General features: G+C 56.6%; 1 protein-coding gene across 1 annotated transcript; it reads right to left on the bottom strand.

The window, feature by feature from the left end:
* Positions 1-212: 212 nt before the first annotated feature.
* LDAH (lipid droplet associated hydrolase) lies at positions 213-23,797 on the bottom strand. Its single transcript, XM_031957114.1, has 8 exons — positions 23,706-23,797; positions 13,359-13,514; positions 10,579-10,725; positions 9,127-9,296; positions 2,683-2,737; positions 2,516-2,609; positions 2,081-2,156; positions 213-1,028 (listed from the first exon to the last, which is right to left on the bottom strand). Exons 1-8 carry the CDS (start codon positions 23,731-23,733, stop codon positions 837-839), a joined length of 918 nt encoding a protein of 305 aa, XP_031812974.1. The 5' UTR covers positions 23,734-23,797; the 3' UTR covers positions 213-836.
* Between the last annotated feature and the right edge of the window lie 2,613 nt (positions 23,798-26,410).

Genomic DNA, 26,410 nt, shown 5'->3' with positions numbered 1-26,410 from the left:
CTTGGGTGCCCAGACCACAGGCTGGCTCTGAGACTGGGCCCATGAGCCCCAGGCCCAACCGCCAGCCTACCCGGAGCCTTCAAAGGGGGTTTCTGGTCCACTTCAAGGGGGCCCGGGAGCACAGGTTGGGCCCCCTCGGGGGAGCCCGGGCACTGAGATCAAGGTTAGCCCTTTGGCTTGGGGAGCCGTTAACCCTGGTCGGGAAACCAGGTTTTCAGGACAAGGAGTCAAAGCTCAGACAGGAGGGGAGGCAGAAGGCCTGCTAGTCTGGGTGCTCTGCCCTTCACCAAGGCTCTACCCGCAGGAGTGTCCCTCGGACACCACCTTTGGGTCTCGGTTCCCGGGCACTCTGGGAAGGACCTCAGTGACCCTGGTCTAAGCCTCCTTCTCCCGTCTCCCGAGCCCTGTGGTCCCGCCTCCCAGGCCAGCACCCCAGCTCTGAGGGGCCGGCGTCTCAAAAGGCATCGCCAAGGCCATTGCCGGCCAGGCGAGGGGACCGGAGCCGTCACATTGGGACGTTCTCTGCTCCACCCTCTGAGCCGGGGGGACCGGGCCCTTGCAGGCACCCCTTCCAACGCCACCTCCGGGCTCCCCCTTCTCGGGTACTTTTCTTTTCTAACTGTAAGAAACTGCACCGTGATGGCGCGGATGGCCCGGTATCTGCTCACTGGGTCGGTCCCTGAACATTTCCTTCCCGTCACCAAGAACAATCAAGGTTGATTCCTCCAGGGCAGGTTCCTAAGTGCTCACCCCATTAGCTGTGGCTGCCCCAGCAGAATCCGGCGCGGCCCGATCCGGCCTCCGGCCCCTGGAGAGGCCCTCTGGCCCGGGCCGGCCTAGAGCTTGCTCAGGTCATCCCGTAACCAGTCGGCAATCAGGGCGGCCATCTCCTGGTTGGAAGACAGGACAAAGGCGTGCTGGATGCCCTTCTCGCAGAGCTTGATGTCCCCGCCGGGGAAGTCCTTCTTCAGGTCCTCATAGTACTGGACCGGGCACCACAAGTCCGACTTGCCGTAGTAAAAGATCAGCTGGAAGACCAAGGGAGAAGGCGGATCAGAAGCCAGTCCTCCCGGACAAACACAAGCACAGGGGAGCCCTTGAAAGGCCTAGAGGGAGGGCAATGGCAGCGGGAGGGAGGCTCCAAGCTCTCTGAAGCACTTTCCAAGAGGCCGGGCACTCAGGAGGCAAAAAGGGCAACCCCACCCTCAACGAACCTACATCCTAATGGGGAAGAGCTTAAAGCCGAGGGTCCCTAGCCCAGGGGCCAGGAGAATGATGGGCAGATGGAGGCCCCTCTGAGGAGAGCAGCTCAGGGGGTGCCCAAGGGTCGGAGGCTACTCCTCGGGCTGGCTGGGGGCCCGAGGGCAGTGCTGGAGGTCAGGGAGGCTAGGGGAAGGCCGCTGGGGGCCGAGTGGAGGCTGCAGCTCATGGCGTCCTCTGCCCGGACCCCAGCGGCCTGACCTGCTCCTCCACCCGCCCTCCCAGATTCCCCCCAGCATTTTCTCTTCCCGGGGCCTGCCTGGCTCCCTTCAAACCTGGGCCCAGATCCCCCTCTCCAGAAGCTTTCCTGGACTCCTCTGCTGTTCTGCCACATGGAGATCCGGGGTTCGCCGCTCTCCAAGCAGACGCCCCTCTTGGGTTCTCAAGCTTTCTTTATCATTTCAGAGAGTTCTGCCCCGGCCAGGGGGTTCCTGGGCCAGAGGTCGGTGTAACTCGGAACGTTCCTTGTGCAATTCCAAGTCCTTCCCCAGAATGAGGGGTCACTTTTGGATGAGTCACGGGTGACAGTCCAACAGGTCACAGAGCCGGGCCGAGGGCCTGCCCCTTCAGCGGCCTCAGGCCGGCTCTGAGTCGGGTCCCGGGCGGCCCCCCAGTCCCCGGTGCTTCTCCCCTGTCCTGGCCGCCCCGCCCCCTGCCACGCCCGTTTCCAGGCTCCCTCCCGCCCTGCACCCCCTGTTCGGCCCCCCATCTGACCTGGCTCTGGCTCTGTGGGGGCCCGTGGGTAGGAGGATCTCTGCCTAGAAAAGCACCAGGGAGCGCTGGCGCGGCCCCTTCTCATCTGCCCCCCCCCCCCAGTCACCTTCTTTAAGTGCTTCTGGATGGTGGCGTTGTCCCTCTCCACGATGACCTTCATCTCCTGGTCCCGGGACGGCCCGCTGAGAAAACCAGGAAAGTCGCTTTGGGGGCAGACCCCCCAGCCCTCCCTCTCCCTGCTGCTCCTGGGGGAGGGGCTTCTAAGTGCGGAGAATGAAGCAGGGGGGGACCGAGGAAGCCGATCCCAGGGAGATGCAGATTTCTCAAGGCTCTGGACCGTGAGGGTCGGGGGGCTGACCCAGGAGGGCCACCCGCAGGCACCAGACCCGAGGCCCGCCCTCCCAGAGCTCCGTGTGGAGCCCTTCCAGCACCGGGGGCCCCTGCAGAAGCCCCCTGACCTCCCGAGCCCCGGCCCCCCCGGGCTTGGAGGAACCCGGGAGCCCCTAACCCAGTGCCCCCCCCCGGGGCCCTTTGGGGGCACCGCCACTCACATGCAGCCATGTTGGCGAAGTTCTGGCGGCCGGTGACCGTTTCTCCATCTTCAGCCTCTGCAGCACCCAGGCGGCCAGCAGCGTCTGCAGCCGGGCCGGGCGCCAGGCCCAGGGGGCCGAAGCGTAAGGCCCGGGCCACACAGGAGCGGAGCATCACCTTGCCGTGGGCCGCCCGCGCCGATGGTGGGGAACAGCAGCAGGGAGCGGAGCACCTGGGCGGGAGCACGGCGCCGTCAGCGGGGCGGGGGAGCACGGGGCTGTCAGCGGGGAGAGCGGGGCGGCCCGGCCCGGGGAAGGAGGCTCCGAGCCCGCGGCTCCCCTCTGGGCCCGGACAGGCCGCCCCAGGAGCCGGCACCCGACCCTCCCGGGGGAGACTCCCTCGCGAAGTGCAATGATTAACGAGGCACCACCAGAGGGCAGCACCCAACAGAGCCCGTTTCCCGGGGGGGCTGGGGCCCCACCCGCGCCCGGGCCGGGGGGGAAATGTCCCCGAGGGAAACGGAACGGAAAGGGGCCCAGGAGGGGGGAGACAAAGCGGACCCCCGGGCGGGAGAAGGGGAATCCCCCCGGGCCCCTGGGACTCACCTCCCCGCCGCTTTGGGGGTCTCAGCGCCGGGCCCGGGTCCCGCGGCCGCCGGCATCGGGCAGCCCGCCCGGGAACTGGGGGAAGGGTAAGGGCGGGGTGGGCTGTGAACGGGTGCGGGGGGATGCGGAGGCACAGGCCGGGGGTCCGGGTGCGAGGCGGGCGCCCGTGCAGGTGCTCGGGCCCGTGCGGTTCAGTCATTTCAGTCGCATCCGCCCGCCCCGGGCCTTCCCACCTCGTTTTACAGGTGGGGAAACTGAGGCAAACGGGGGAAGCCGGCGCCCCCGAGGCTGGATTTGAGTCCGAGTCCTGCTTCCTCCACCTCCGCCTGCCCAGTCACGGCTCAGCCACGGGGGAAGCAGAGGCGCCCCGGCCGATCCCGGGGAGGGGCCAACCCGCCCCCATTTTCCAGGGCAAACCCAAAAGCGCCCTGGGGCCCCGGCCCCCTTCTGCCCCTCCCCTAAGGCCCGTTGGGGCTCTTCCTCCGGTCCTTCCCCTCTCTCCAGGCAGCTTGGGGGTCGTTCCCGGGCCTCCCCACAACGAGCGTCTGATCCTGGAGAGGACCGAGGCCTCGGTCCGGGGCCTCGGTCCGGGGCCCACAGACGGCGGCGGGTGTGGGATTTGGCCGGGAAGCCCGGGGCCGCCGGGCGGTCCGGCCCTTTCCCAGTCTCCCAGAGAACCTCCGCGGGAGAAGTTTGCTGAAGCGGCCGCTCTCTTAGTTGATGGAGGAAATTGCGAGCTGGGTCTGGAGCCGATTCCAAGGCTGGCCTCCAACACTTGGGAGCCCACGGGCCAGTCGTGTCCCCTCTGGCTGCCTCAGTTTCCTCAGCTGCAAAATGGGGATACCCTCAGCACCACCTGGCAGGGTCACCAGGAGGATCGAGGCAGATGCTATGTGTTAGGTGCTTAGCCCAGCACCGGCTGGGACAGACTCTCTTGTTCTTCCCCTTCCAATGCTACCAGCCTCGCTTGGGGAAAAGCCATTTCCCGGCACCCAGATTTCCACATAACCCCCGGGACTCCCTCCATTCACCGTGGGAGCAAGAACTCTTCCCACCAAATACACAGGGAGGAACTGCACACGTTTAGCCCGTATCCGATTATGTGCTGTTGAGGGAGGAAAACCTGGAACCCGGGGTTTTGCAGGGGTGAAGGCTGGAAACGTGTTTGGAAAGAAAACAAAAACCCCACTCTGCCATCTTCCTTCCATGGCGGGATCCTTCTCCCGGAGGGTCCCGGGGAGCAAAAGCTTGGTGGGGAAGGGGGTGTCCTGCCCTTCCGCCACTGGCTCCGCTTCTTGAACTCGGGCGTTTTGCTTGGGAAGGGCTTGGGTTTATCCAAACCCACCCCCCGGCCGAAGCGCTTCGCTCAGCCAATGGGGGATGTTCCCACCACGTTTTGTCTGGATCAGCCCCAGCTTTGGGACCATGAGATCTGGGCCCAGTTTCCATCCACCCCCCCCTTTCCTGCTTTTCCTTATCTTCCTGGAGCTTCTCGGCCTTTTGTTCCTCCCGAGAAAGTCTGCTTTCATCTTTCCAAGTTTTAGACCTGAAATCTTTGGGAAGACGCTTAGTTCTTCTAGGAAACATCGTCCATTTTAGTCTGTTGGCTCATATTAACCACCATCTCTCTGATGCTTAGGCCGGGCTTTATTTCTGGGAAGAACGCTTACCGGGGGCTCCCACGACTCCGCGTGTCCTGGTAAATGGCGCGCCAGACACCTTATACTCTCTGCTTATTCCAGAAAGAACGTGCTTTTCTCTCTCCTCTCGCTAGCTTTTGTGCTTCACACAGTGTGTGACGTCACACAGAAAATCTGCTATTGTGCTGAAGGTGATTGTTTGGATTAACTTTTTATCGAGATCTTTAGGATTCTTTCTCTTAGGAAACTCTCATATCATAATCTTGCTTCCCCCACTCACTCCCTCCATTTCTTTTTATCTTATGCTACAGCTCCTCTTTCTGGCTCTAAAACAAATGACAGGTGAGGACAGAATCCTGGTTTCCTGTTGTCTTCTTGGAAAGGCCGCATGGCTTTCTTCATTACAAGTGATACCACCTTGCGGTGTTTACCATATCACGGAAGTCTCTCTCTCTCTACTTTTCTTAAAAACAAAAAAAAGGCCTTTTCTATCAAATGCTTTAAAAAAAAAAACCTGTTATACTATTAAGTCATAGATTTAAAAAAAGAAATAAAAGCTCTACAATCAAGAATTGGATCAAGAACAGCAGAAAGGAAGAGAGCAAGCATTTATGCAGCACCTACTACATGCCAGACACTGTTCTAAGCTTAAGAAAGTCAAGTCAATAAACACTTAGTAAGCACCCAATATGTGCCAAGCCCTGGGCTAAATGCTGAAAGTGGCAAACCTGGCCCAGGAATGAACCCCATGCAAACAAGAGCAGACCAAGGAGAAATCAATGCCTTCAAGAGGTGGCGAGAAATAGCAGACAAATCCCCTTTCCCTCCCTTTCTTCAACCTGTCTATTCCCTGAGACAAAAATAATATTGAAATTAGGTCAGTTAATAACCTTGCAATGGCCTCTAAGTGATCAAAGGAGGAGCATCATTGCCTTAGTTTAAGAAACTGCCATAGCCACCGCAACCTTCACCCAGATCAGCAGCCATAGAAATCGAGGCAGGAAACTCCAGGGGCCAAAAGACTCCCTGGAGAGTTCGTTAGCAACTTTGTCGGGGAGAACTGGACAGAATGAACCTCAATCAGATTGCTTGCTGTATATGGGAGGGGACTGGGAGAGAGGGAGAAAAATGGGGAATGCAAGGTTTTGCAAAAGTCAATGTTGAAGGTCAGCTGGGTGGCGCAGTGGATCGAGCCCCAGCCCTGGAGTCAGGAGGACATGAGTTCAAATCTGACCTCACATACTTAATAACTGTGTGACCTTGGGCAAATCACTCAATCCTAATTACCTCAGGAAAAAAAAGCAAATGTTGAAAACTATTTTTGCATGTATTTGGGAAAATAAAAAGCTATTTAAAAAGAGCAATTTGTAACTAATGTTTTTTTTTTTTTAAATTAAACACTTTTTTTTTTTTTAAAAGACATACTAGTGCACACTTAACAGACCATTGTGTGGTGCACTGGGAAACCAAAAATTTCCATTACTTGCTTTACTGAAATAGTCACTTTGGGACGATCTTGAAGCAAACCTCCGTGTCTCGGAAGGAGACCTGCAGTTCCTTGGTAATCCTGACTGATGTGGCATTGAATACTAGCAGGGTCATTTTTTTACTAAGTTGATGGACTCAGCCCCCCTACCCACGAGCAATTACTATTTAGGCTATTTCGGTAGGAAGCGGTGACTGTTTTCATATAGTTCTTGCTTATTCCTTGTAGGTAGATTTGTAAGTATCTTATTCATAATTACATCTGGACAAAGCAATTATAATAATTTTAATTATATTCATTTTAATTTACTAATATATTATTTAATTAGATTAATTAAATGCAATCTCCTTCTCTTTCCTGCTGGGTTTTACTGGTTATACAGAACTGGGGATGCTTTGTGTGGATTTTCTTTGTGTATCCCCCAAGTTTGCTAGAATTATTTCAATTACTTTTTAAGTTGACTCTTTAGGACTCAAACATCTGCAAAAAGTGATCACTTTTCTTTTGTCTTTCCCAACCCGGGCTCCTTTCACTGCTGTTTTTGGCTCATCTTTCTTACACAGAATGGCAGCTAGGGGTTTTAGATATATACTGTTAGTCACTTTAAGAAAAGGTTTGTTGATTGTTGTGTTTTCTAGTGGTTTTAACCAAAATGAGGGTTGTATTTTGTCAAAAACCTGTTTTTATATATATCTATTAACAGAATTCTCTTATTTTGTTCATTTGATTATGAATACGGTTAAGTTTGTTTTCCAGTTTTTTTTTTGCTGAGGCACTTGGGGTTAAGTGACTTGCCCAGGTCACACAGCAGGGAAATATTAAGTGTCTGAGGCCACATTTGAACTCAGGTCCTCCTGACTTCAGGGCTGATGCTCTCCCCACTGAGCTGTTTAAATTCTTTACTTCCTGTTGTGGGCGTTTCACGTTTGCACGTGTTCACTTACTTCAGGTGTGGGTTTCATTGGCACAGAGCCGGGCAAAAGTTTCTAGTCACAGTCGTGATTTCTTCTTCATCTGTTGCGAATCCTCCTTTTCTATTTTCGACACTGGCCGCCTGGCGTTCCTTTCTTTTTAACGATGAGCGAAGGATCCATTGACTTTCCTGCCGTCCTCACGTGTGGCGGCTCTGCCACGTCCCCGGCTTCACGCTCTGCACTGAGACCTGGCGCACCGGCTGCACTCCCCGTCCCTCTGCCCAGGGTCCCGGATGGGGCGGCAGGCTCTGTCTGGACTTGCCCCCGGGGATTCTTCTGGGTGGGCAGGGGAAAGCTCCTGGCCCCATCCCTGGGCAGCCTTGGCCCGTCTCTGTCTGCTTCTGGCACGACTGCCAAGTGAAAGGTTGGCCCCCTCGATGGGCTACGTCCCTGATCGGCCACCACAGGTCCCAGAGGGGCTCCTCCAGGTTCCCTGCAAGTGCCTCTGACCAGGGTGCTGGTTTCAGAGCCCCAAGAGCTCCTGGCTCTAAATGCCATAAAACAGATCTTTTCATTAAAAAACAAAAGGCAACGAATGCCAAGCAGAAGGCGCTGGGGTCAGACTGATGAGCTCAAAATGAATGCATCAGGATTCTCTTGTCTGCCGCCGGCACCGGGCTGGGGGAGGGCGGCGTGCTCACATGGGGGTCTGAAATTCAGGCCCTGATTTAAAACTGGGAGCGCTGCTCTTGGTCTGAGCCCCGGAGGCCGGCGGGGATGGGGGTCGGCGGGTGTCTGCCTGCCTCGGGCTCTCCCGGACACCTGTGAGACGGTGCCGAGATGGAAGCCAGGCCTGTAGCCGGGCCGGCTGAAGCTCAGGAGACAAGCCCCCACTGCAGAAGGTGCCCCCGCTTAAACAGGTCAGCAGTGAGGCTCTCCGGGCTCCGGCCTGGGGGTCTGTGCCCTCTCTGCTCTGGCTAGGCCCCTGAGAGACGGCCCCACCACAGAGCGCCCAGAGGAAGGAGTCACTCTGCCGGAAACAGAGTCAGATACCAGGTAACGGTGCTCCAAGGCCAGCCCGAACTCCAGCCTGGGCCCTTTCTGGCCTGCGGGAGGGAAGGGGGGAGGGTCCTGGGAGGGCTTTGGTCCCAAGGGGTAAGACGGCCTGTGAGGGCCCGAGGGTGATGTCTCCTGGCTGTGTGTTCTCAGGGGGCTGAGCACCCCTAGTCTGCCCCAGACAGCAGTGGTTCCTCCACAGCAGCCAGGCTGCCACGGGCCTTGGGGAAGGCCTCATGCCTCATGACTTCCAGGGTTGGTCCTCAGCGGGGCTATCGGGCAGCTCTGTGGATGAGGGACGCCGGGCCGGACAAGCCGGGGCCGATCCAGGAGCCGAAGGGGCCCCCGCAGGGTCTGGCAGCCGATCGGCCCCGTGGGCGGGGGAGAGTCAGAGGCTGCGGTCAGGAGCCTCAGGGACCGTCGGGTCCCCAGGAGGGGCGGGCGCAGTGGGTCCCCCATTACTGAGCCCGGATTTTCTGGCTGCAGAGTTCCGGGGCAGGGACAACGGTCTGGGAGCTTGCTCCGTGTGGGGCCCTGCTCCCCTCTGGCCAATGTAGACGAGGCCCAGGGCTCTCCGCCCTCCCCAGCCCGGCTCCTCCTGCTGGCCCATCTCTTTGCCGCCCGCCCTCAGCCCTCAGCCCTCAGCTGACCACCCTGTTCAGAGTCACTAATAACTCCTCCTGATCCAATGGCCGCCTCAGCCTCCCCGCAATTTCGGCCCGGCGCTGCCATCCTCTCTAGGATTCCCTCCCGGTACCATGTGGCCAGACCGACCATCCCAACTCCGACCCTCCGCAGGCCGCGCGTCCCACTCCTGGCGCGGGCGGCCTGGGACCTCCCCCCTTCCCGAGGCACAAAGCCCAGGGACCCTCTGACACCGGCCAGCCTGGCGCGTCCCGGCCCCTCGGGGTGCTACCCACCGGGAGCTGAGGCCCTCGCTTCATCATCTCCAGCAGGATGTAGCTGCCCACCGAATGGCTGATGATCACAAGGCGCAGGCTGCTGGGCACGCACTTCCTCAGGAAGGCCAGCTTGTGCTCCACTTGGCCTTCAAGGCCAAAGGCATCGTCCGGTGTCTTCGAACTCGGGTCTGCAGAGGGAACACACCCGGAGGGCTTTTGCGGGCTCGCTCCAAGCCCCATCAGAATCTGCCAATCCCGTGACCAGAGGGAGCAGAACCATGTGCCCACTGTGTGTAAGCCCCCACCCGCGCCTCTGGTGTTCTCCTGGGCATAGCCCGCCAGCGACTGGGGGAGTGACACTCACTGCCATCCCTGCCCAGAGTCTGCCCCTCCCTCCCTCTGGGACCGGGCACAAATGATTCTGTTTGGCAGGTCAAGCCCCCGCCAGCCCAGCGCCTTCCCGGGCCCCCCAGCCCCGCCACGGGCCCCCGCCAGCCCGGCCTTCTGCACACAGGCGGCTCCCCAAGTCTTTTTCCATTTGCTGCCTCTGTGAGCTCCACAATCCAGCCCCAGGGACCCCAGGTCCACCGGGCTGTGGAGGGACCAGGCCCGGGAGGTGCCCTGTGACCAGAGGCCCCTTCTCTGGCCCTCACCAACTCGCTGGCTGCCCACCAAGAGCCAAGGATCATGCCTGGCAGCCCCAGCCCCAAATGTCTAGCGGGGGAACCAGAGAAGGCTCAGCCCTGACCGCAAAGTCGCCCCCTCAGCAGGTCCCGGCTGCTGCATGGGCCACGGTGCCCGGACAGAGCCGGTGCTGAAGAGGTCCTCGTGTCGCAGTCTTGCCGGCCCCCACCCCTGCCGTGTTCTCCTCCAGCTAGGCCAGGATGGATCCTTGGTCTGCAGCCCGTGGCTGGGGCTCTCCGGCCCAGACTCCCTGCCCCAGGACGCCCTGGTGATGGCCGGCAGCGGCCCCTCCCCACAGAGGGCTGGGAAGCCCTGCTCCGGACCCTCCTCTCATTAATAACTGGCCAGCCTCCTCCCCAAAATGATGATGTCACGCAGGAACTTCAGCGGCACACGAGTCGGCCAGTCAGAGCGGGGCAGAGCCCCCCCCCCCACTCCCCTCCCCCAGGTCGTGGGGAAGGGAAATTCGGGAGGAAAGAAACCGCAAAGCAAACATTCTGATGAGACCCAATTAAGGTGGTCTGCAGGGGCTGCTCAGGGAGGACGGGCTGATGCTCCCATCAGTGGACAGAGCGGCTCCTCTTCCATGAAGGCCCAACGGCCCATGCTCGCCCACACTGGCCCACGCTCCCCCGGCTGGGCAGTGACCGGGACGAAGCCTGCGGCCCCACAAATGCTGCCGGACTCCCTGGGAGGGCGAGGAGCCCGGCCCCTCCCCCTGTGCCCAATGAGCCCCCAAGCCTCAGCGGGACCTGGGGAGTCCCAGACAGAGTGCGGCCGCCTTACCTTCCGGGCTCTCCTCCCGCACCCGGGCCCCGCTGGGCGCGGAGATGTGGCCGGCGTGGCTTATGGCCCACACCGGGTATCGCTTCTCCAGGCTCAGGTACAAGGCCTTCAAAAACTCCGCGTAGAAGGCGGGAATCCCCGGGTTACCTGCAAACACACAGGCAGCGTCAGGGATCCGCTGGGGGCCGCCCGCGGGGGAAGAGGACGTGAGGGCCGGACTTCCCACAGCAGCGATCCCTTCCCAGGAGGCGGGTTACCAGAGACCCTGGACAGAATTCATTGAACACCTTCTGAAAAAGACCCTAAAATAAAGACTGAGGAATATTGTAGCCAAATTTCAGAATTTTCAGACTAAAGAAAAAAAATATTACAACCAGAGACCCCGGAGAAAAGGAGAAATGTGGCCCTGGGGCACTCTGTGAAAGGCCTGGCCAAGCGTGCCCGGGACTCCCCTCCCGCTGCCCGCTCCCCTCCCAGAGTTCTCCCTCCCGCTCCCCCAGTGACTGCCCCAAATCCTGCCTGCTCCCAAGCGAAGCCTTCTCTCATCTTCCAAAAGCAGGGCCCCGGCCTTCCCCTCTCGCCCCCAGGGCCCCTCCTGTCCACAAAGCCCACAGGACAGTGCTGCCCTGACCCAGGCTACAGGGTCATCCACGAGGGCTTTCCAACAAAAGTAATCAGACTGGCCAAAATGATGGGAAAAGATAATGACGAATGTCGAAGGGGCTGTGGGAAAACTGGGACACTCATACATTGTTGGTGGAGTTGTGAGCGGATGCAGCCACTCTGGAGAGCCAAAGGGCTATGAAACTGCACATCCTTTGATCCAGCAGTGTCCCAGAGAGATCATGAGAAAGGGAAAAGGGCCCACAAAAATGCTTGTGGCAGCCCTAGAGGCAAGGAACTGGAAACTGAGCGGCTGGAGAATGGCTGAATGAGTTCTGGGACACGAATGTAATGGAATATTATTGTTCGGTAAGAAATGACCAGCAGGAGGGTTTCAGAGAGGCCTGGGGAGACTGACAGGGACTGAGGCTGAGGGAAGGGAGCAGAACCAGGGGATCATCGTACACGGCAACAACCCGACACTGATCGATTCTGATGGCCGGGGCTCTCTTCACCAGTGAGGTGATTCCGGCCTGTTCTGATGGTCTTGTGATGGAGAGAGGCGTCTACACTGGGGGGCTGAGTGTGGATCACAACCCGGTATTTCCACCTCTGTGAAAATACTTCTCTTAATTACTTCCTCTCTTGTCCCACAAGTCGCCAGTCTGTACAAACTTGTTTGCTGGTGTTTGCCCTGATTGAACTGTGACCTCCCTGAGGGCAGGACCTGCTCTGCCTTCTTTCTGTATCCCCAGGGCCCTGCCCAGTGCTTGGTATACAGCCAAGGCTTAATAGATGTGGGCGGACTGACTGACCGACCACAGCAACGCAAGTGCAAAGGACAACAAGGAACAAAGTGAGCATTTCATCACTGGGATGGACAAGCTTGTCCCCAGAGAAAAGGGGGGCAGCGTACGCCCTGCTCTCCCTGGAGATGTGGGGACACCGGCATTGTCCGTCGCCATCAGAAGTGGCATGTGAGTTAGTTCAGCTGAACCCTCCGCTCCTTCCTCAGTTTTTGTTTAAAGAAATGGCTTCCCGAGAAAGTGAGGGAGAAACCAAAGGCAACAACAGACGTTGAAAAGTTTTATCGTAATTTCAGAAAAACTTTAACCCCCAATCAGTCCCAGCTGCGGGACTGCTGGACATTCTGATCTACCAAGAAACTTCGCAGCCTCCAAAGTGACACCTGGTGATCCAGAATTGGTGGTTTGTCACCTCAGCTCATTGGTGACTCGATTACACCAAAATCCTTAAAAATTAACTCAATCTTGGTTGTGGGAGCGTGGGTAGAACGGCCCATGTCTGACACACTGGATTGCCTGCTGTTCGGGGAAGGGAGCTGGGGGGAAGGGACAGAGAAAAAATTTGGAACACAAGGTTTTGCAAGAGTGAACGTTGGGTCACAACACTGCATTCCCTTTATCTTGTTCGCTTGCATTTTGTTTCCTTTCTCATTTTGTTTCCTTTTTATTTTTCTTGCGCAACAAGAGAATTGTAGAAATATGTAGAAATACACGTATTGGATATACCATATATTTTAACATGTTTAACAGATACTGGATTGCTTGCCCTCTGTGGGAAGGAGAAAATCTGAAACATGAGGCTGTGCAAGGATTCACGTTGACAAGTTATCTGTGCAGAGGTTTTGAAAATAAAAAGCTTTTTTTAAAAAAAGAGAATGTGGCAAACTATCTGTGCAAGTATTTTGAAAATAAAAAGCAAAAAAAAGAAAAAAAGAAATCAACCTTAATAAGCATTAAAGTCTCAAAGGCCTACAAAGAGCTGCTTTTGATGTTGGAAGCTACTGATTACTTCACATGCTTCCTGAGGCCCTAAATCCTTAATGCACAGATCTGCAGAAGAGGGAAAAAAATCATCACATTTATTTGTTTAGTTATTTATTCATTTATGAATAAATATAATTATTTATTTACTGAGGCAATTGGGGTTAAGTGACTTGCCCAGGGTCACTCAGCTGGGATGTGTTAAGTGTCTGAGACCGGATTTGAACTCAGTCCTCCTGACTTCAGGGCTGGTGCTCTACCTACTGCACCCCAAACCATCAAATTTAAACAGAGTTCACGTGCAAAATTCAAAGTTTTTTGATGTCTGAAACTGTGTCCGAGGCTCCCTGGGCAGCCAGAATCTGCATTTCTCCGGCACAAAATGCTCACCTGGGATAATGAGGATGAGCAGCTTTGGGGCCTTGGGATCCTCCGTGTTGAAGAGGTCGGACCAGGGCCCACATTTCAGGACGTGGGTTACGATTCCGCCGCAGAGCAGAAACTCATCATGTAGCGGGACATCTTCTTTCGGCGGCTCTTCCATTTCTAATTAGGAAAAACAAGAACGAAAAGGTCACGGAGAAAGAACGAGCCGGGCTCCAGGTGAGTCGGAATGACTTGGACCTTCCAGCCGTCCCGACACCCAGAGGCGAGAACGGGGCCACCCAGACTAAGCAGGAGGGTGAATGCCAGCAGACCCCTTGGTGAGATAAGAGAAGTGGAAAGAAAAGGAGATTTCCATTCCCTTCCCCAGCTCAAATGGCCAAGAATAGCCTGCTTCCCGAGCAGAACAGTGAGCCAGAGGACTGGAAGCTCGGCCTCCCCAGGTGCTGGAAGTGCACTCGGTTCCAGGACGCCTTCCTCCCCCTCTGTGGCCAGTCCCAGGACACCAAGGGAGAACAAGGGCTGCCCACCTTCACCCCTCATTCTGACCAGCCCACCTTCTCACAGAATTCCAGGACTTTCACCCAGTTCTCCCCCCATCCAATCCATCTTCCCCTCAGTGGCCAAAATGGCCACCTGAAGCCAGGTGTGCCCATGGCCCATAGCCCCTCTTCAGTCAGAGGCGGGGGCTTCCCACATTGCTCCTGGTGGCTCCTCTGAGGGCAAAGGTCATCTCAGAACCTGGCTGTGTCAGTGTCCCCAACACTCAAGCCTTGTACAGTCATCACTTAACAAGGCTTCATTCTTTCACTCATTTCCATCCTTTGGTGGATTTTTTAGCTGAATGTCCAGCTACGAGTTCTCTTTCTTTTTCTCCTCTCGGGATGCAGAGGGCATTTTCCGTATAAAGTTTATTGGGACTGTGCTGAATCACTGAACAATGAGAAGAACCAGTTCTCTCACAGTTGATCATCGCACAGTCTTGTTGCTGTGTACCATGATCTCCTGGTTCTGCTCCCTTCCCCCAGTACCAGCTCCTGTAAGTCCCCCCAGGTCTGTCTGAAATCCTCCTGCTGCTCGTTCTTTACAGAACAATAATATTCCATTACATTCATATCCCAGAACTTAAGCCATTCCCCAGCTGATGGGCAGCCACGCAGCTTCCAGCTTCTTGCACACGTGGGTTCCCTTCCCTCCTTTAAGATCCCTTTGGGGTACAGGATGAGTAGAGACTCTACTGGGTCAAAGGCTGCAGTTTGTCAGCCCTTTGGGCACAGTTCCAAACTGTTCTCCAGAAGGACTGGATCAGTTCACAGCTCCATCAACTCTACCAACAATGCATTAGCCCCAGTTTTCACACATCCCCTCCAACATTGAATATGATTTCTTTCAATGATTTTATCCTCTACTGCTTCTATCCTTGGCTCTCTCTGGCCTCCTTTAAGTCCCATTTTTTACTGAAAGCCTTCCTTGATCCTTGATCCCTCTGAATTTTAAACATCACGATAGTGAAAGACATTCTCTTCTGGGGACACTCAGTCAAGTCTGGATTACCCCATGACAGGAACTCTCAAGAGGTTCATTTTCAGATGTGGGGACCCTGAGGACTAATTCACTCTCAAGCTGTGAGTCTCTCTGTCTACATTAGAAAAAGCTTGATATACTCTCCAGTGTCCATGAAAATGCAGCTACGTTTGAGTCACTACTCAGACAATAATCATTGATTAAGCACCTACTGTGTACCAGGCATAAGTCTGGGGATAAAAAGAAAGACAAAATCCCTCATGGGGCTCACAGTCACATGGGGCAGTCAGCACCCATAAGGAAATCGGGGGAGGGATGATGAGGAAGGCCCAGAAGCTTTTGCCAAGTGGGGTTCCTCCCTCCTGCGTTGTCATTCAGCACCTAAGTATTCTGTTATTTCTCAAATTTTGAGAGTTAAAACTCAGGAAGGAGCATATACTTACAGTCTCAACCACAGAGAATTTTTTCCCCAATGAAAATGGTGAGAAAACATATTAAGTTTTAGGAGCAAGTAATTCTTAGAAATTTTTTTTTTTTTTTAATGTCTACTTTTCCTGTACAAGGAGAGAAATAAATTGGTTATGAGCCTAAAAACATGGGGAAAATCATCAAATTCAGAAGTCCAAAATAAACACAAGAATGAAGAAAAACACAGAAAATAAAGGAGCAATACTGAACACAAAAGAAGCACTAAATGAATAAGTAAAAGATGAATTTTTTTTAAAAGGCTCACAAAATAGACAAATCATTATTAATTTGATCAAAATATAAAGGGAAACCAAATTACCAATTTCTAAAATGAAAAAGAAATCAATACATATGAAAAGAAAATAATTTAAAAAAAATCTCACACTGTTGGTGGAGTTGTGAACTGATCCAGCCACTCTGGAGAGCAATTTGGAACTACACCCAAAGGGCTATCAAACTGTGCAGACCCTTTGATCCAGCAGTGTCTCTACTGGGTCTGAATCCTAAAAAGATCATAAAAAAGGGAAAGGGACCCACATGTGCAAGAATGTTTGTGGCAGCTCTTCTTGTAGTGGCCAGAAACTGGAAACTGAGTAGCTGCCCCCCCATCAGTGGGGGAATCGCTGAACAAGTCATGGCATATAAATGTAATGGAATATTATTGTCCTATAAGAAATGATCAACAGGATGATTTGAGAAAGGCCTGGAGAGACTGACAGGAACCGATGCTGAGGGAAGTGAGAAAAAAACTGTATAGCAAGAGTGAATGATGATCAGCTATGATCAAGAAGACTTAGTAATGTGGTGATTCAAGGCAATTCCAATAAACTTTGGATGGAAAATCCAGAGAGAGAATTACAGAGACTAAACTCAAATTCAAGCACACTATTTTCATCTTTCTTTTCTTTTGTTTTTTTCTTTCTTGAGGATTTTCCCTTTTGTTCTGATTTTTCTTTTTCAACACGACTCATATGGAAATGTTAAAAATGAAGCTACACATATAAGCTTTAGCATATTGCTCGCTGTCTTGGGGAGGGGGAAGGTAAGGAAGGGAGGGAGAAAAAACTGGAATTCAAAATCTCATATAAAGGAAAGTGCAAAACCATCTCCACATGGAATTAGAAAACTAATATATGATGAAAATAAAATTTTAAAAAAGAAAAAAACAAGTCACATAGAGAGCGGAACACAAAATCTTACAAAAGTGAATGCTGAAAAAATCTTTATATGTATTTGGAAAAATAAAATACTACTGAAGAAAAGTAAAAAAAGTCACATGGGGCAGAAGAAGATGGCAGAGCAGGAAACACAGCGAACTCCCCCTTCACCTACCCCCAACTCCTTTGACACAGATCTAGCAAAACTACCAGGAAGAATTCTCATCTGGAAATCCAAGAGAGAAAAGAAATGACAGCAGGGCTTTTCTCCAGTTGTGCCCTGAGCTGGAGCCAGACACAGCCCTATGCCCTCTAAGAACATATCAGTGCAGAGAGGAGGACCTGGGCCCTGGGGGTGGGGTGCCACGTGGAGGGTCTCAGGCAACCCGCCAAGAATAGAAGGTTCAGAAGGGGCAGAGTAAGGTCTCGGCTCCAACTCCCAGCCTCACCCTGTGACTCAGAGGGCCTCCCGGTTGTGGGGAGGGGCCCAAGCCAGCAGCATCTGCTCTTGCTCAGCCCCAAACTCAGGAACTGGCAGAGTTCCTCCTCCAACCAAGGAGTCAGTGATCCGCTTTTGCCCCGAATCAGACTACTCACTCCAGGAGCGCTGAGCACTGGCGGGACCCGGCGATCCTAGAGTAAGAGAATACTTAATTTCCAAGAAAGTTAGGACCGGGTCAGACTTTCCCTCCAGAAGGGTCCAGCGTAAACTGGTAAACTTGGAAAATACCTGGAAGAATGAGCGAACCAAAAAGGGAATCCCAGCACAAAAACCTCGGATGCTGAAGCACAAATTTGGAAGAGAATAGCTCCAAAACACTCACAGGCAAAACCTCCCAGAAAAACAAAGCCTGGCTACAAACTCAAGTGGAGTTCCAATTCCTGGAACATGAAGTGAAGTTCTAAAAAAACTAAAGCATGTTTTTATCAATGAAACGAGAGTGTGGCAGACACTGCTTAGCTGTGGGACCCCAGGCAAGTAAGTCACTTAACCCAGTTTGCCTCGGTTTCTTGACCTATAAAAAGGTGGGAGAAGTAAACAGCAAACCATTCCAGTATTTTTGCCGAGAAAAACCCAAATGAGGTCACAAAGTGTCAGACCTGACTGAAATGACTGGATAACCAGAGCAAAAAAACATCCCAGGCCTTTAGCATAGTCAGTCCCTGGCACACACTGTCCTTAATAAATGTTTATTGCATTAAGCATCCCTCCCCGAGACCTGCCGGAGGCCGTCACCGCCCCCTCTGTGCCCACCTTCTGCCTCCCAATGGTCCTCCTCTCCCACGGACCCAGGATTTCTCTCGTTGGACTCTCTCCAGCTCCGCCACGTCCTCCTTAAACCCTGGGCCACCAAATGCTTCCCGAAGACGCTGGTGAACTAGGGGCCTCTCATCTACTGAACAATTGCCCACAAGCGTCCAGTGCGGCGCCACATCCAGCCGCAGGGCCGGGCCTGAGGTACCGAGGGCGTGGACGTCCATCCAAGCCGGCTCTCCTCTCCCACGAGGTGCCGTTCAGCAATCTTGCTGTCTGCCAAGGTAAGAGCACTTCGCCGACTTTTTCCCTCTCTAGCTCTCCCTCCCCATTCTCTACTTTTACAGCTGCCGACCTTGTTCTCTTGTCACGGTGGGGACACAGTCCTCCCGTCCTGTGGCCCCGTCTGAATTGTACCGTGGCCGGGGACCCAGCCGAGCTGGCTGCCAACGTCAGCTGGTCACGGGCTGGAACTCACCGGCTGAGCTGAGAGCTCTCACTGGCCCCGCATCTGGCTTGAGCATCAGTTCTGTTCTGTTAATACCAGTGTAAAGGTCAGTTCTCCTGGGCAGAGGTAACACAAAGCAGGTCAGAGTTGAAAAGCTCTGCTGCCAGTTTGTACTTTGTGTTTTGAGTAGGCAAATGGGGCCGTCTTTTTCCTCAGGGAATCATTTGCCCAGGAGCTAAAGTCTGAGAATCCTGGCAATGGAGTCTGGCCATAACTGCTGTAGGAATGGAGCAAAGTATTCTGCAAAGGCCCCTGACCCAGTGTGGCAAGTCCCAACTTGGCAGATGGGCCGGCTGGCGGCTCTTGTGAAGAAATGAGGAGGGATCTCTGCCTGGGGGGAGCGTCTGGGGCAGGGAGTATATTCAGGTCCTAGGCTGTAAACTGAGCGATGAGGAAGGAGAGAGAAGCTGGCTACAGCCGGCTGGCCTTGAGCCTCTGAGCAGAACAGGGTCTCCCATCTCTCATCCACGCTGGTCTGGAGCCAGGGCAGAAATCCCAACCAGCTTGGGGGAGATGGCAGGGGGCGGGCTGGGGGGAGAGCTGTAGTTACATAACTTTCCACCTATAGAACTCTTGCCTGAAAAAACATGACCAAACCTCCCCCCCCCCAATTTAACATCATCTTTCAAGAAACGATGCATGAAAACTGTCCAGATTCCCCAGTACCAGAAGGCAAAGTGGGAACTCCTGGTTCTGCAAGAAGCTCCTGAAGGAAGGCTCCCCGGCCACCACAACTAAAATCCAGAGCTGCTAAGGCAGAGGGGAAACACTCGGGCGCAGGAAAGACCAAGGCCTGAGGAGCTTCAGTTGGATCCCGCAGGATTTAGCAGCCACCGCCTGCAAAGAGCGGCAGGGTTGGAACAGGACATGCAAAAGGCAAAAAGATACACGAAAATATACGAGTGCTTTACTTACCTGGCAAAATTGTGTTTAATCTCCGGGGAAGAATGGACCTTAAATGGAGGATTTCCAAGAATTCCTGATGAAGGGAGTTCAGAAATGTTTAAGTTGAAAAAGATATGAGGAGAGAAATAAAAAAGTCAATAGGAACAAGCAATTAGGAAAACTAAATAAACAAAGATAAACAGTTAACGTTCTAGATGATGTGATGAGATCTGCATCCTCTGAGGATTCTATCAACATCAGAGATCACAGAGAGAGTCTAGTAAAGGAAAAGAACCTGAAAGTGGTTTTTTAAAAGTTTGGATAGAATGGATAGAATCTTCCTCAAAGAAGAAAGGAACCAGGTGGGTGAAGGAAAAGGAATATACTGTGGGGGAGGGATGTCAAATAATAGGGGTACATAAAAAGAAGAATATTGAAATAAGGAGGATGGAACGGGGAACAGGCAGTACTTGAACCTCCTGCACATCTTAATAGGAGGGTGAGAGAGAGAGAGAGAGAGAGAGAGAAACATTTTACTCAATAGGGAAATAGGAGGAAAGGAGGAGAAAGGAAAAAATGCACAGGGAAGAAGAGGGGATTAGCAAGACAAACCCTAACAAAGGAGACTGAATGTTAAAAGGGGTTTAGAAAGATAAGAGCCTGTAGGGAAGGGGGGGGGGGTGCTGTGGGAGGAGGAGACAGAGAAGGAGCAGGAGGGGACCACCTCACACAGTGACCACACTGGGGATGAACATAAAGCCAAGTACTCCAACTATCCCCCTATTTGACAAAAGTACTGGGGAAACTGGCAGAAAAGGGGATGATGCGACTACGTTATCGAGGGGCCACACTGCTATCTTAGGCCACATACACAATTAACTCCACATAATCATGTGATCTAATAGGAAAGATTGCCCCCCCCCTTTCTCCCACCCCAATCAAAGCAGAGGTCAAAGGCCACAGAGACCTTACCCAACTCTGGCTAGATGGGAACTCTTGCTTAATAAGAAGTGGAGATGATCAAAGAAGAATAATCTGGCTAACCCCAACCTGAAAAGCAGCAAGAAAACCCCGGGCAGAGACTCAGAAAGAAACATTTCCCATGAGATCTCCATAACCAATGTCTCTGATCAGGGTTCAACAGACAAGATTCATAAAAATACAGACTGGGAATCCTCCTGCCAGGCCCTGAGCGGATCCCGACGGGCTGGTCTCACCCGAAGAAGCGCATGTTAATGGGGAAAAGGATCCGGGCACTAATCAGTGCAACACAAACGGCTCTGAGCTTCCACTTCACCCTCATGAGCTGGGCAGAGCTCCAAATTACAAAGCCCTTTAGAACCGTGCCCAGGATGTATGTGCCCAGGGGACCTGAGGATCAACTGGCAGAGCCTGTGTCACCACAGTACCCCGGCACTTTCTGCCACAGCCAAAAACTGAGCAGAAATGGGGCAATCTACCCACTGGGTAGGTGACTGAAGGGGAGTGCCCTGAACCCTGAGAAATAGGGCAAGATGGCTTCCAGAGAGACCCGAGATTCTCAGAAGTGGCAGGTCCCGACTCGCTGGTGGAACGCCCTGCTCTGAAGGTTCTAGTACAAGACCAGGGTCAATGTGCCAATTGGCCGGGGGTAATGGTTGTTATTTGTTACAAGGGGAGGGCAGAAGGATTACTGGGCAGAGACAGACATTTTAACAATTTACAGTAATAATACACCTGGTTTCCCCCCCCCCCCCCCCAGGCAATTGGGGTTAAGTGACAGGATGGGCGTCTGCTGGAGGAGGCGGGGTGGGATTGTCCCCTGGGCAGGCGGGTGGTCTGTCTGCACTAGGGCTTTTCGACCTTTTCCATCACCTTGTGGTCCCTTGAAGCCAACTACAATATTACCTCAAGTAATGAACTAAACAGAAAGTTTCAGGATCAGACGAATCGTCCGTTTACCTGCATGTGGCAAGGAGGGCTGGAAAGAGAAATTACACTCAGCATGACCCCAGAAGCTATACAAACACTAAGGATTCACCTCCTACTTGTAAATCTTGCTGGAAAACTCAGAAATCAAGAGCAGCTTTAAGGCAGAGAACCGTTAATCCGACGCAGCGCTAGTAACTGCACACAGGTGGGTCGCGCCAACGTAATAAAAACAGAAGTGCAGTAGTTTGCTGAGTTAGTGCTATTGCAGCTCCTCGCGCGTTTTGGAGCTGGGGACGAGAAGCACAAAGTTCAGACAGAGGCTCCAGAGGTCGGCAACCTCAAAGATGGAAACAAAGTGGGAAGAAAGGGGCCCCGGGCACCAGATCTCACCGAGAAAAAGTGCCTGCGGGCTGGCTAAGGAGTGCCCAGGGAGGGGGGGGGGAGGGGGGCAGAGAGCCAGGGGGAGAAACAGCTCATGTCCTACATAGGCCGGCAAGCCCACCCGCACGGACGCCCCTCACCTAGCCCCGCCCAAGGAGAGCTACAGACCACCGAGCTGCTGCTGTCCTCCGCCTCTGTGCCAGCCTTCCCGGAGTCCCAGGACGGCGGCCCGCCCGTCTTTTAGAATCTCAGCGGGGCTCCGCCTCCCTGCGCCTCCAGTGGGCGAGACTGTGCCAGAAGCGGCTGGGGACGGGCCCACAAACAGGGGAAGCCGCCCCAACTGCAAGCAGAGCCACCGAGGTCCCCAAGCAACCGAGAAGGACGTGGGGGCACCTGGGGCGGAGGGGGGGAGGGGCTTAAAATACAGGGTCCCAGATGAGACTCAACTAAGGGAGGCCCCAAGCTCCATCGGCACTAGGGCAGCGCGTCAGGGGTCACTCGTCCCCCAGGAGCCCAGGCTGGAGATGCAGCCCTTCCTACCCCCGCTCCCCCATAGGTCTGTCTGTCTGTCTCCTGCCCCCCAGAATGAGCAGGACCTAAGGTCTGGCATAGAGAAGGAGCTTAATAAATGGCCATTCATTCCCCACCCAAATCTCCTCATTTCTCAGCATTATGTAGAAGTCCCTCTATGCCGGGCAGCTAGCCAAGTCTTGCCAAGGAAAAGAGCCATGATGCCTCTGCCCCCCCCCCCCCAGCCTGATGCCCTTCAGGCCCCCCTCCTGGCAGGTCCCATCTGGGGAGCTCCCCTTCACTGCCCCCCATTCACCAGGAATTCTTAAGTTTTCAGAGATGTTGCAGTGAGGAGGAGGGGGGAAGAGGAGGCATGGACTGGGCCGTGCGCCCCCCATTAAATCCTCAGGGCTGGATGCCTTGTCGGGGCTTCCTTTTCATCTCCTGGGCTTAACACCCTACCTGGCACACAGTAGGTGCTTCACCAATGCTTACTGACTTGACAGAGAATCAGGGAAGCGTTGAGTTCAGATCCGGCTTCTGACTTTGAGGGCCCTTGAGGCAGCTGAGAGGACATGGTGGGGCTGGGGGGAGGGTGTAGGAGGGGGCGCCTCCACAGGGGAGAGTCTGGGGGACCCGCGGGGGGCTGGGCTTGCTGGGGGAGTCCCGGGCATGGGTGACAGTGCAGGACTCCCAGCCTGGTTAATCCCAGGACAGGCTCCCCAGGCCAGGGCTCCCCCGGCCCAGCTAATCCCAGCCCAAGCTTCCTGACCAGGACTCCCAGCCTCAGCCCAGGCTCCCCCGGCCAGGACTCCCAGTCCAGACTCCCCAGTCCAGACTCCCCAGGCCAGGCTCCCCAGGCCAGGACTCCCCAGGCCAGGCTCCCCAGGCCAGGCTCCCCAGGCCAGGCCTCCCAGCCCAGACTCCCCAGCCCAGACTCCCCAGGCCAGGACTCCCCAGGCCAGGACTCCCAGCCCAGACTCCCCAGGCCAGGACTCCCCAGGCCAGGACTCCCCAGGCCAGGCTCCCCAGGCCAGGCCTCCCAGCCCAGACTCCCCAGCCCAGACTCCCCAGGCCAGGACTCCCCAGGCCAGGCTCCCCAGCCCAGGCTCCCCAGGCCAGGACTCCGGGCCCGGCCGCTCCCAGCCCAGTTCCTCTCCCCACAGCCGCAGAGCTGCCTCTATCTCCCCGTGCCCCGCAGAGGCGCTGCCTGCCCCCAGTGCCCGGGGCTGCTGACGGAATGACGGACCGCCGGGCCGCCGGGTGCAGAACCCAGGGTGTTGGCTCACGGGAAGCTGCTCCGCGGCGCTCCTGCCCTGAGGGGGCCAAAGGATGGGGGGATAGAGGGAGAAGCCCCTGCTTACCTTGCACCTCGGCACGCAGGAGGTGCTTAATAAATGCTTTCGAGGGAGCCCCAAATTGACCTGGATCTGGAGGGAGCTCTGAGGGGCGGGGTGCTTAGGTCTGACCCCCAGGACCTGGGGGCCTGGGACCAAGTGGAGGGTCAGGCTCCCTGATAACTCCGCGGCCGGCAAACCAGGCGCCCTTCTAGGGTTGGCCGATGGAGGGTCGAGTGCCCAAGCTCCGCAAGGGTCCGAGGCCGCGCTCTGACCTTTCTCTGGGCCCGCCCCGGTACACAGTAGGTGCTTACTCCGTGCCGCGGCCGCCCACCGAGACTACCGCCTCAGGCCCGAAGATGGGGGCCCCTCCCCCCGGCCGCCCCCTCCCCGCGCCGGGCTCCCTCCCTAGCTCACCTGGGGCACCTCCCGCTACGCCGTCCATAGCGTTTCCCGCTCCGCTCCGCGACCCGCAGGCCCCGCCCGCCGTGACGTCAGCGCGCCAGCACGCGCGGAACGACGCCGCAGGCGGGAAGGGCGGGGCGGACAGGAGCCAGGGGAGGGGCCGCAGCGGAGGCGGAGCCCGAGGACTCGTCCGCCTAGTGTGGGGCGATGAAGGCCGGCCTCTGACGGGGCAGTGCGCATGCGCCCCTCAGTTCTCTAGGCGGGGAGGAACCTGCCAGTCATTCAGCCCTCGGCCTGCACCAATTGAGCGCCTGCTGTGTACCGGGCACCTCGGGGGGCCCCACATACCGGACCTCTCTGCTTTCTCCCCCAGGAGAGTCGCTATTGGGGTGACCCCTCATCGCTCCCTCTGCCCCATGAACCTAAGTCCTCCTTGGGGAGGGAGCCCGTTCAGACATCTCTTCTCCCCGGGGGCGCTTGGCTCTGGCTTCTCCCTCCTCTCCGCCCCGCTTCCTCGGGCGGTGTGAGCCTCCTGCAGGCGGGGCCCCTTCTCAGCCTTGTAGCCCCTGTGCTGGACACGTGGTTACTGACCCACCAGAGAGCAACTTCCCGTGAATTCACCAGGCCCGGGGATGCGCGGCGGGTCCCGGCCCCCGGGAGCTGCCCTTCTCCGGGAGAGCGCTCGGGCCGCTCTGCCTCTGGGACCCGCGGAGGAGCAGCCGGGACTCGGGCCGCCTCCGGCCCATCCCCCGCCTGATCTCTAAACCTTGAGGCTTTTCCCGCCTTCACCTCCGGCTGGTCAGATCAAGGTTCGGCCCGTCAGGTTGGGGGAGGGGCCCTCAGCACCAGGGAGGCAGCGTCTAGGAGGGAAGGGGGCGCATGGCAGAGATGCGGGGGAGCCCCGAGTGAGGGGAGAAGTCCCCGGGGGCCCCGAGTGAGGGGAGAAGTCCCCGCGGGCCCCCAGTGAGGGGAGAAGTCCCCGCGGGCCCCCAGTGAGGGGAGAAGTCCCCGCGGGCCCCGAGTGAGGGGAGGTCCCCGGGCCCCCAGTGAGGGAGGTCCCCGCGGGCCCGAGTGAGGGGAGAAGTCCCCGGGCCCCTGGAGGAGGGGAAGTCCCCGCGGGCCCCCAGTGAGGGGAGAAGTCCCCGCGGGCCCCCAGTGAGGGAGAAGTCCCGGGCCCCCAGTGAGGGGAGAGTCCCTCCGGGCCCGGAGTGAGGGAGAAGTCCCCGGGCCCCGAGTGAGGGAGAAGTCCCCGGGCCCCGGAGGAGGGGAGAAGTCCCGCGGCCCCGAGGAGGGAGAAGTCCCCTGCGGGCCCCAGTGAGGGAGAAGTCCCCGGGGCCCCGAGTGAGGGGAGAAGTCCCCATGGGCCCCCAGGAGGGAGAAGTCCCCGGGGCCCCCAGTGAGGGAGAGTCCCCTGGCCCCGAGTGAGGGAGAAGCCCCCGGGTCCCCAGTGGGGAGAAGTCCCCGGGCCCCCAGTAGGGAGAAGTCCCCTGGCCCCCAGTGAGGGAGAGTCCCCGGCCCCCAGTGAGGGAGAAGTCCCCCGGGCCCCCAGTGAGGGAGAAGTCCCCGCGGGCCCCCCCAGTGAGGGAGAAGTCCCCACGGGCCCCCAGTGAGGGGAGAAGTCCCCGGGCCCCGAGTGAGGGGAGAAGTCCCCGCGGGCCCCCAGTGAGGGGAGAAGTCCCCGGGCCCTGGAGGAGGGGAGAAGTCCCCGGCCCCAGTGAGGGGAGAAGTCCCCTGCGGGCCCCCAGTGAGGGGAGAAGTCCCTCTGGGCCCGAGTGAGGGGAGAAGTCCCCGGGCCCCGGAGGAGGGAGAAGTCCCCTGCGGGCCCTGGAGTGAGGGGAGAAGTCCCCGCGGGCCCCCAGTGAGGGAGAAGTCCCCTGCGGGCCTGGAGGAGGGGAGAAGTCCCCTGCTCCCGAGTGAGGGGAGAAGTCCCCGCGGGCCCCGAGTGAGGGGAGAAGTCCCCGCGGGCCCCCAGTGAGGGGAGAAGTCCCTCTGGGCCCGAGTGAGGGGAGAAGTCCCCGCGGGCCCCCAGTGAGGGGAGAAGTCCCCGCGGGCCCGAGTGAGGGGAGAAGTCCCCGCGGGCCCCGAGTGAGGGGAGAAGTCCCCGCGGGCCCCCAGTGAGGGGAGAAGTCCCCGCGGGCCCCGAGTGAGGGGAGAAGTCCCCGCGGGCCCCCAGTGAGGGGAGAAGTCCCCGCGGGCCTCCAGTGAGGGGAGAAGTCCCCGCGGGCCCCCAGTGAGGGGAGAAGTCCCTGCGCCGGGCTGGGAGCCGAGGCCGGAGCTGTCCGCCTCCGCAGTCCTGAGAAGTTCAGAAAAGGAACGCGTCGGGGGAGGGGAACGATGAGCTCAGTTTTGGGACGCGTTGCGTCTAAGCTGTCTGGGAGCGCCCAGGTCGAGGTAACCGGCCGCGCGGAGATGCTGGTGGGGACGGTAACTGGGTCTGAGATCAAGACACAGATTTTAACGGGGAGGCTCAGCGAGCAAGGTTGTGCAGAGCAGGGATTCCTTCAGGTCAGGTCAATAGGGTGGTGGTTGTCCTTCCCGCTGGAAGAGGACCCAAGGGACCTCACTGTGTTGGGGTGAAGGTACCGGGGTCTGGCTGTGGCCCATGGTACCCACGGGAAGTCTCTGCCACTGGCGGACACAAAGAGCCCCTCGGAACATGGGCAGTGGAGCTACTGCTGCCGGCTTCACTCAGGGAGCCCAGCTCCTTCTCCCAGGAG

The sequence above is a fragment of the Sarcophilus harrisii genome, chromosome 2 (assembly GCF_902635505.1).
Source record: "Sarcophilus harrisii chromosome 2, mSarHar1.11, whole genome shotgun sequence".
Classification (NCBI taxonomy): Eukaryota; Metazoa; Chordata; class Mammalia; order Dasyuromorphia; family Dasyuridae; genus Sarcophilus; species Sarcophilus harrisii.
Note: the sequence above shows the minus strand (reverse complement) of the source record. Positions and strands in the feature narration are given on the sequence as shown.

Excerpts from the sequence above, each read along its gene's own strand:
- LDAH (XM_031957114.1), bottom strand. The coding sequence starts at position 23,733 with ATGGACGGCGTAGCGGGAGGTGCCCCAG. Across the intron at positions 9,297-10,578 it reads GCGGGAGGAGAGCCCGGAAG|ACCCGAGTTCGAAGACACCG; the intron begins GTAAGGCGGCCG and ends TTCCCTCTGCAG. Across the intron at positions 1,029-2,080 it reads TCCAGAAGCACTTAAAGAAG|CTGATCTTTTACTACGGCAA; the intron begins GTGACTGGGGGG and ends TTGGTCTTCCAG.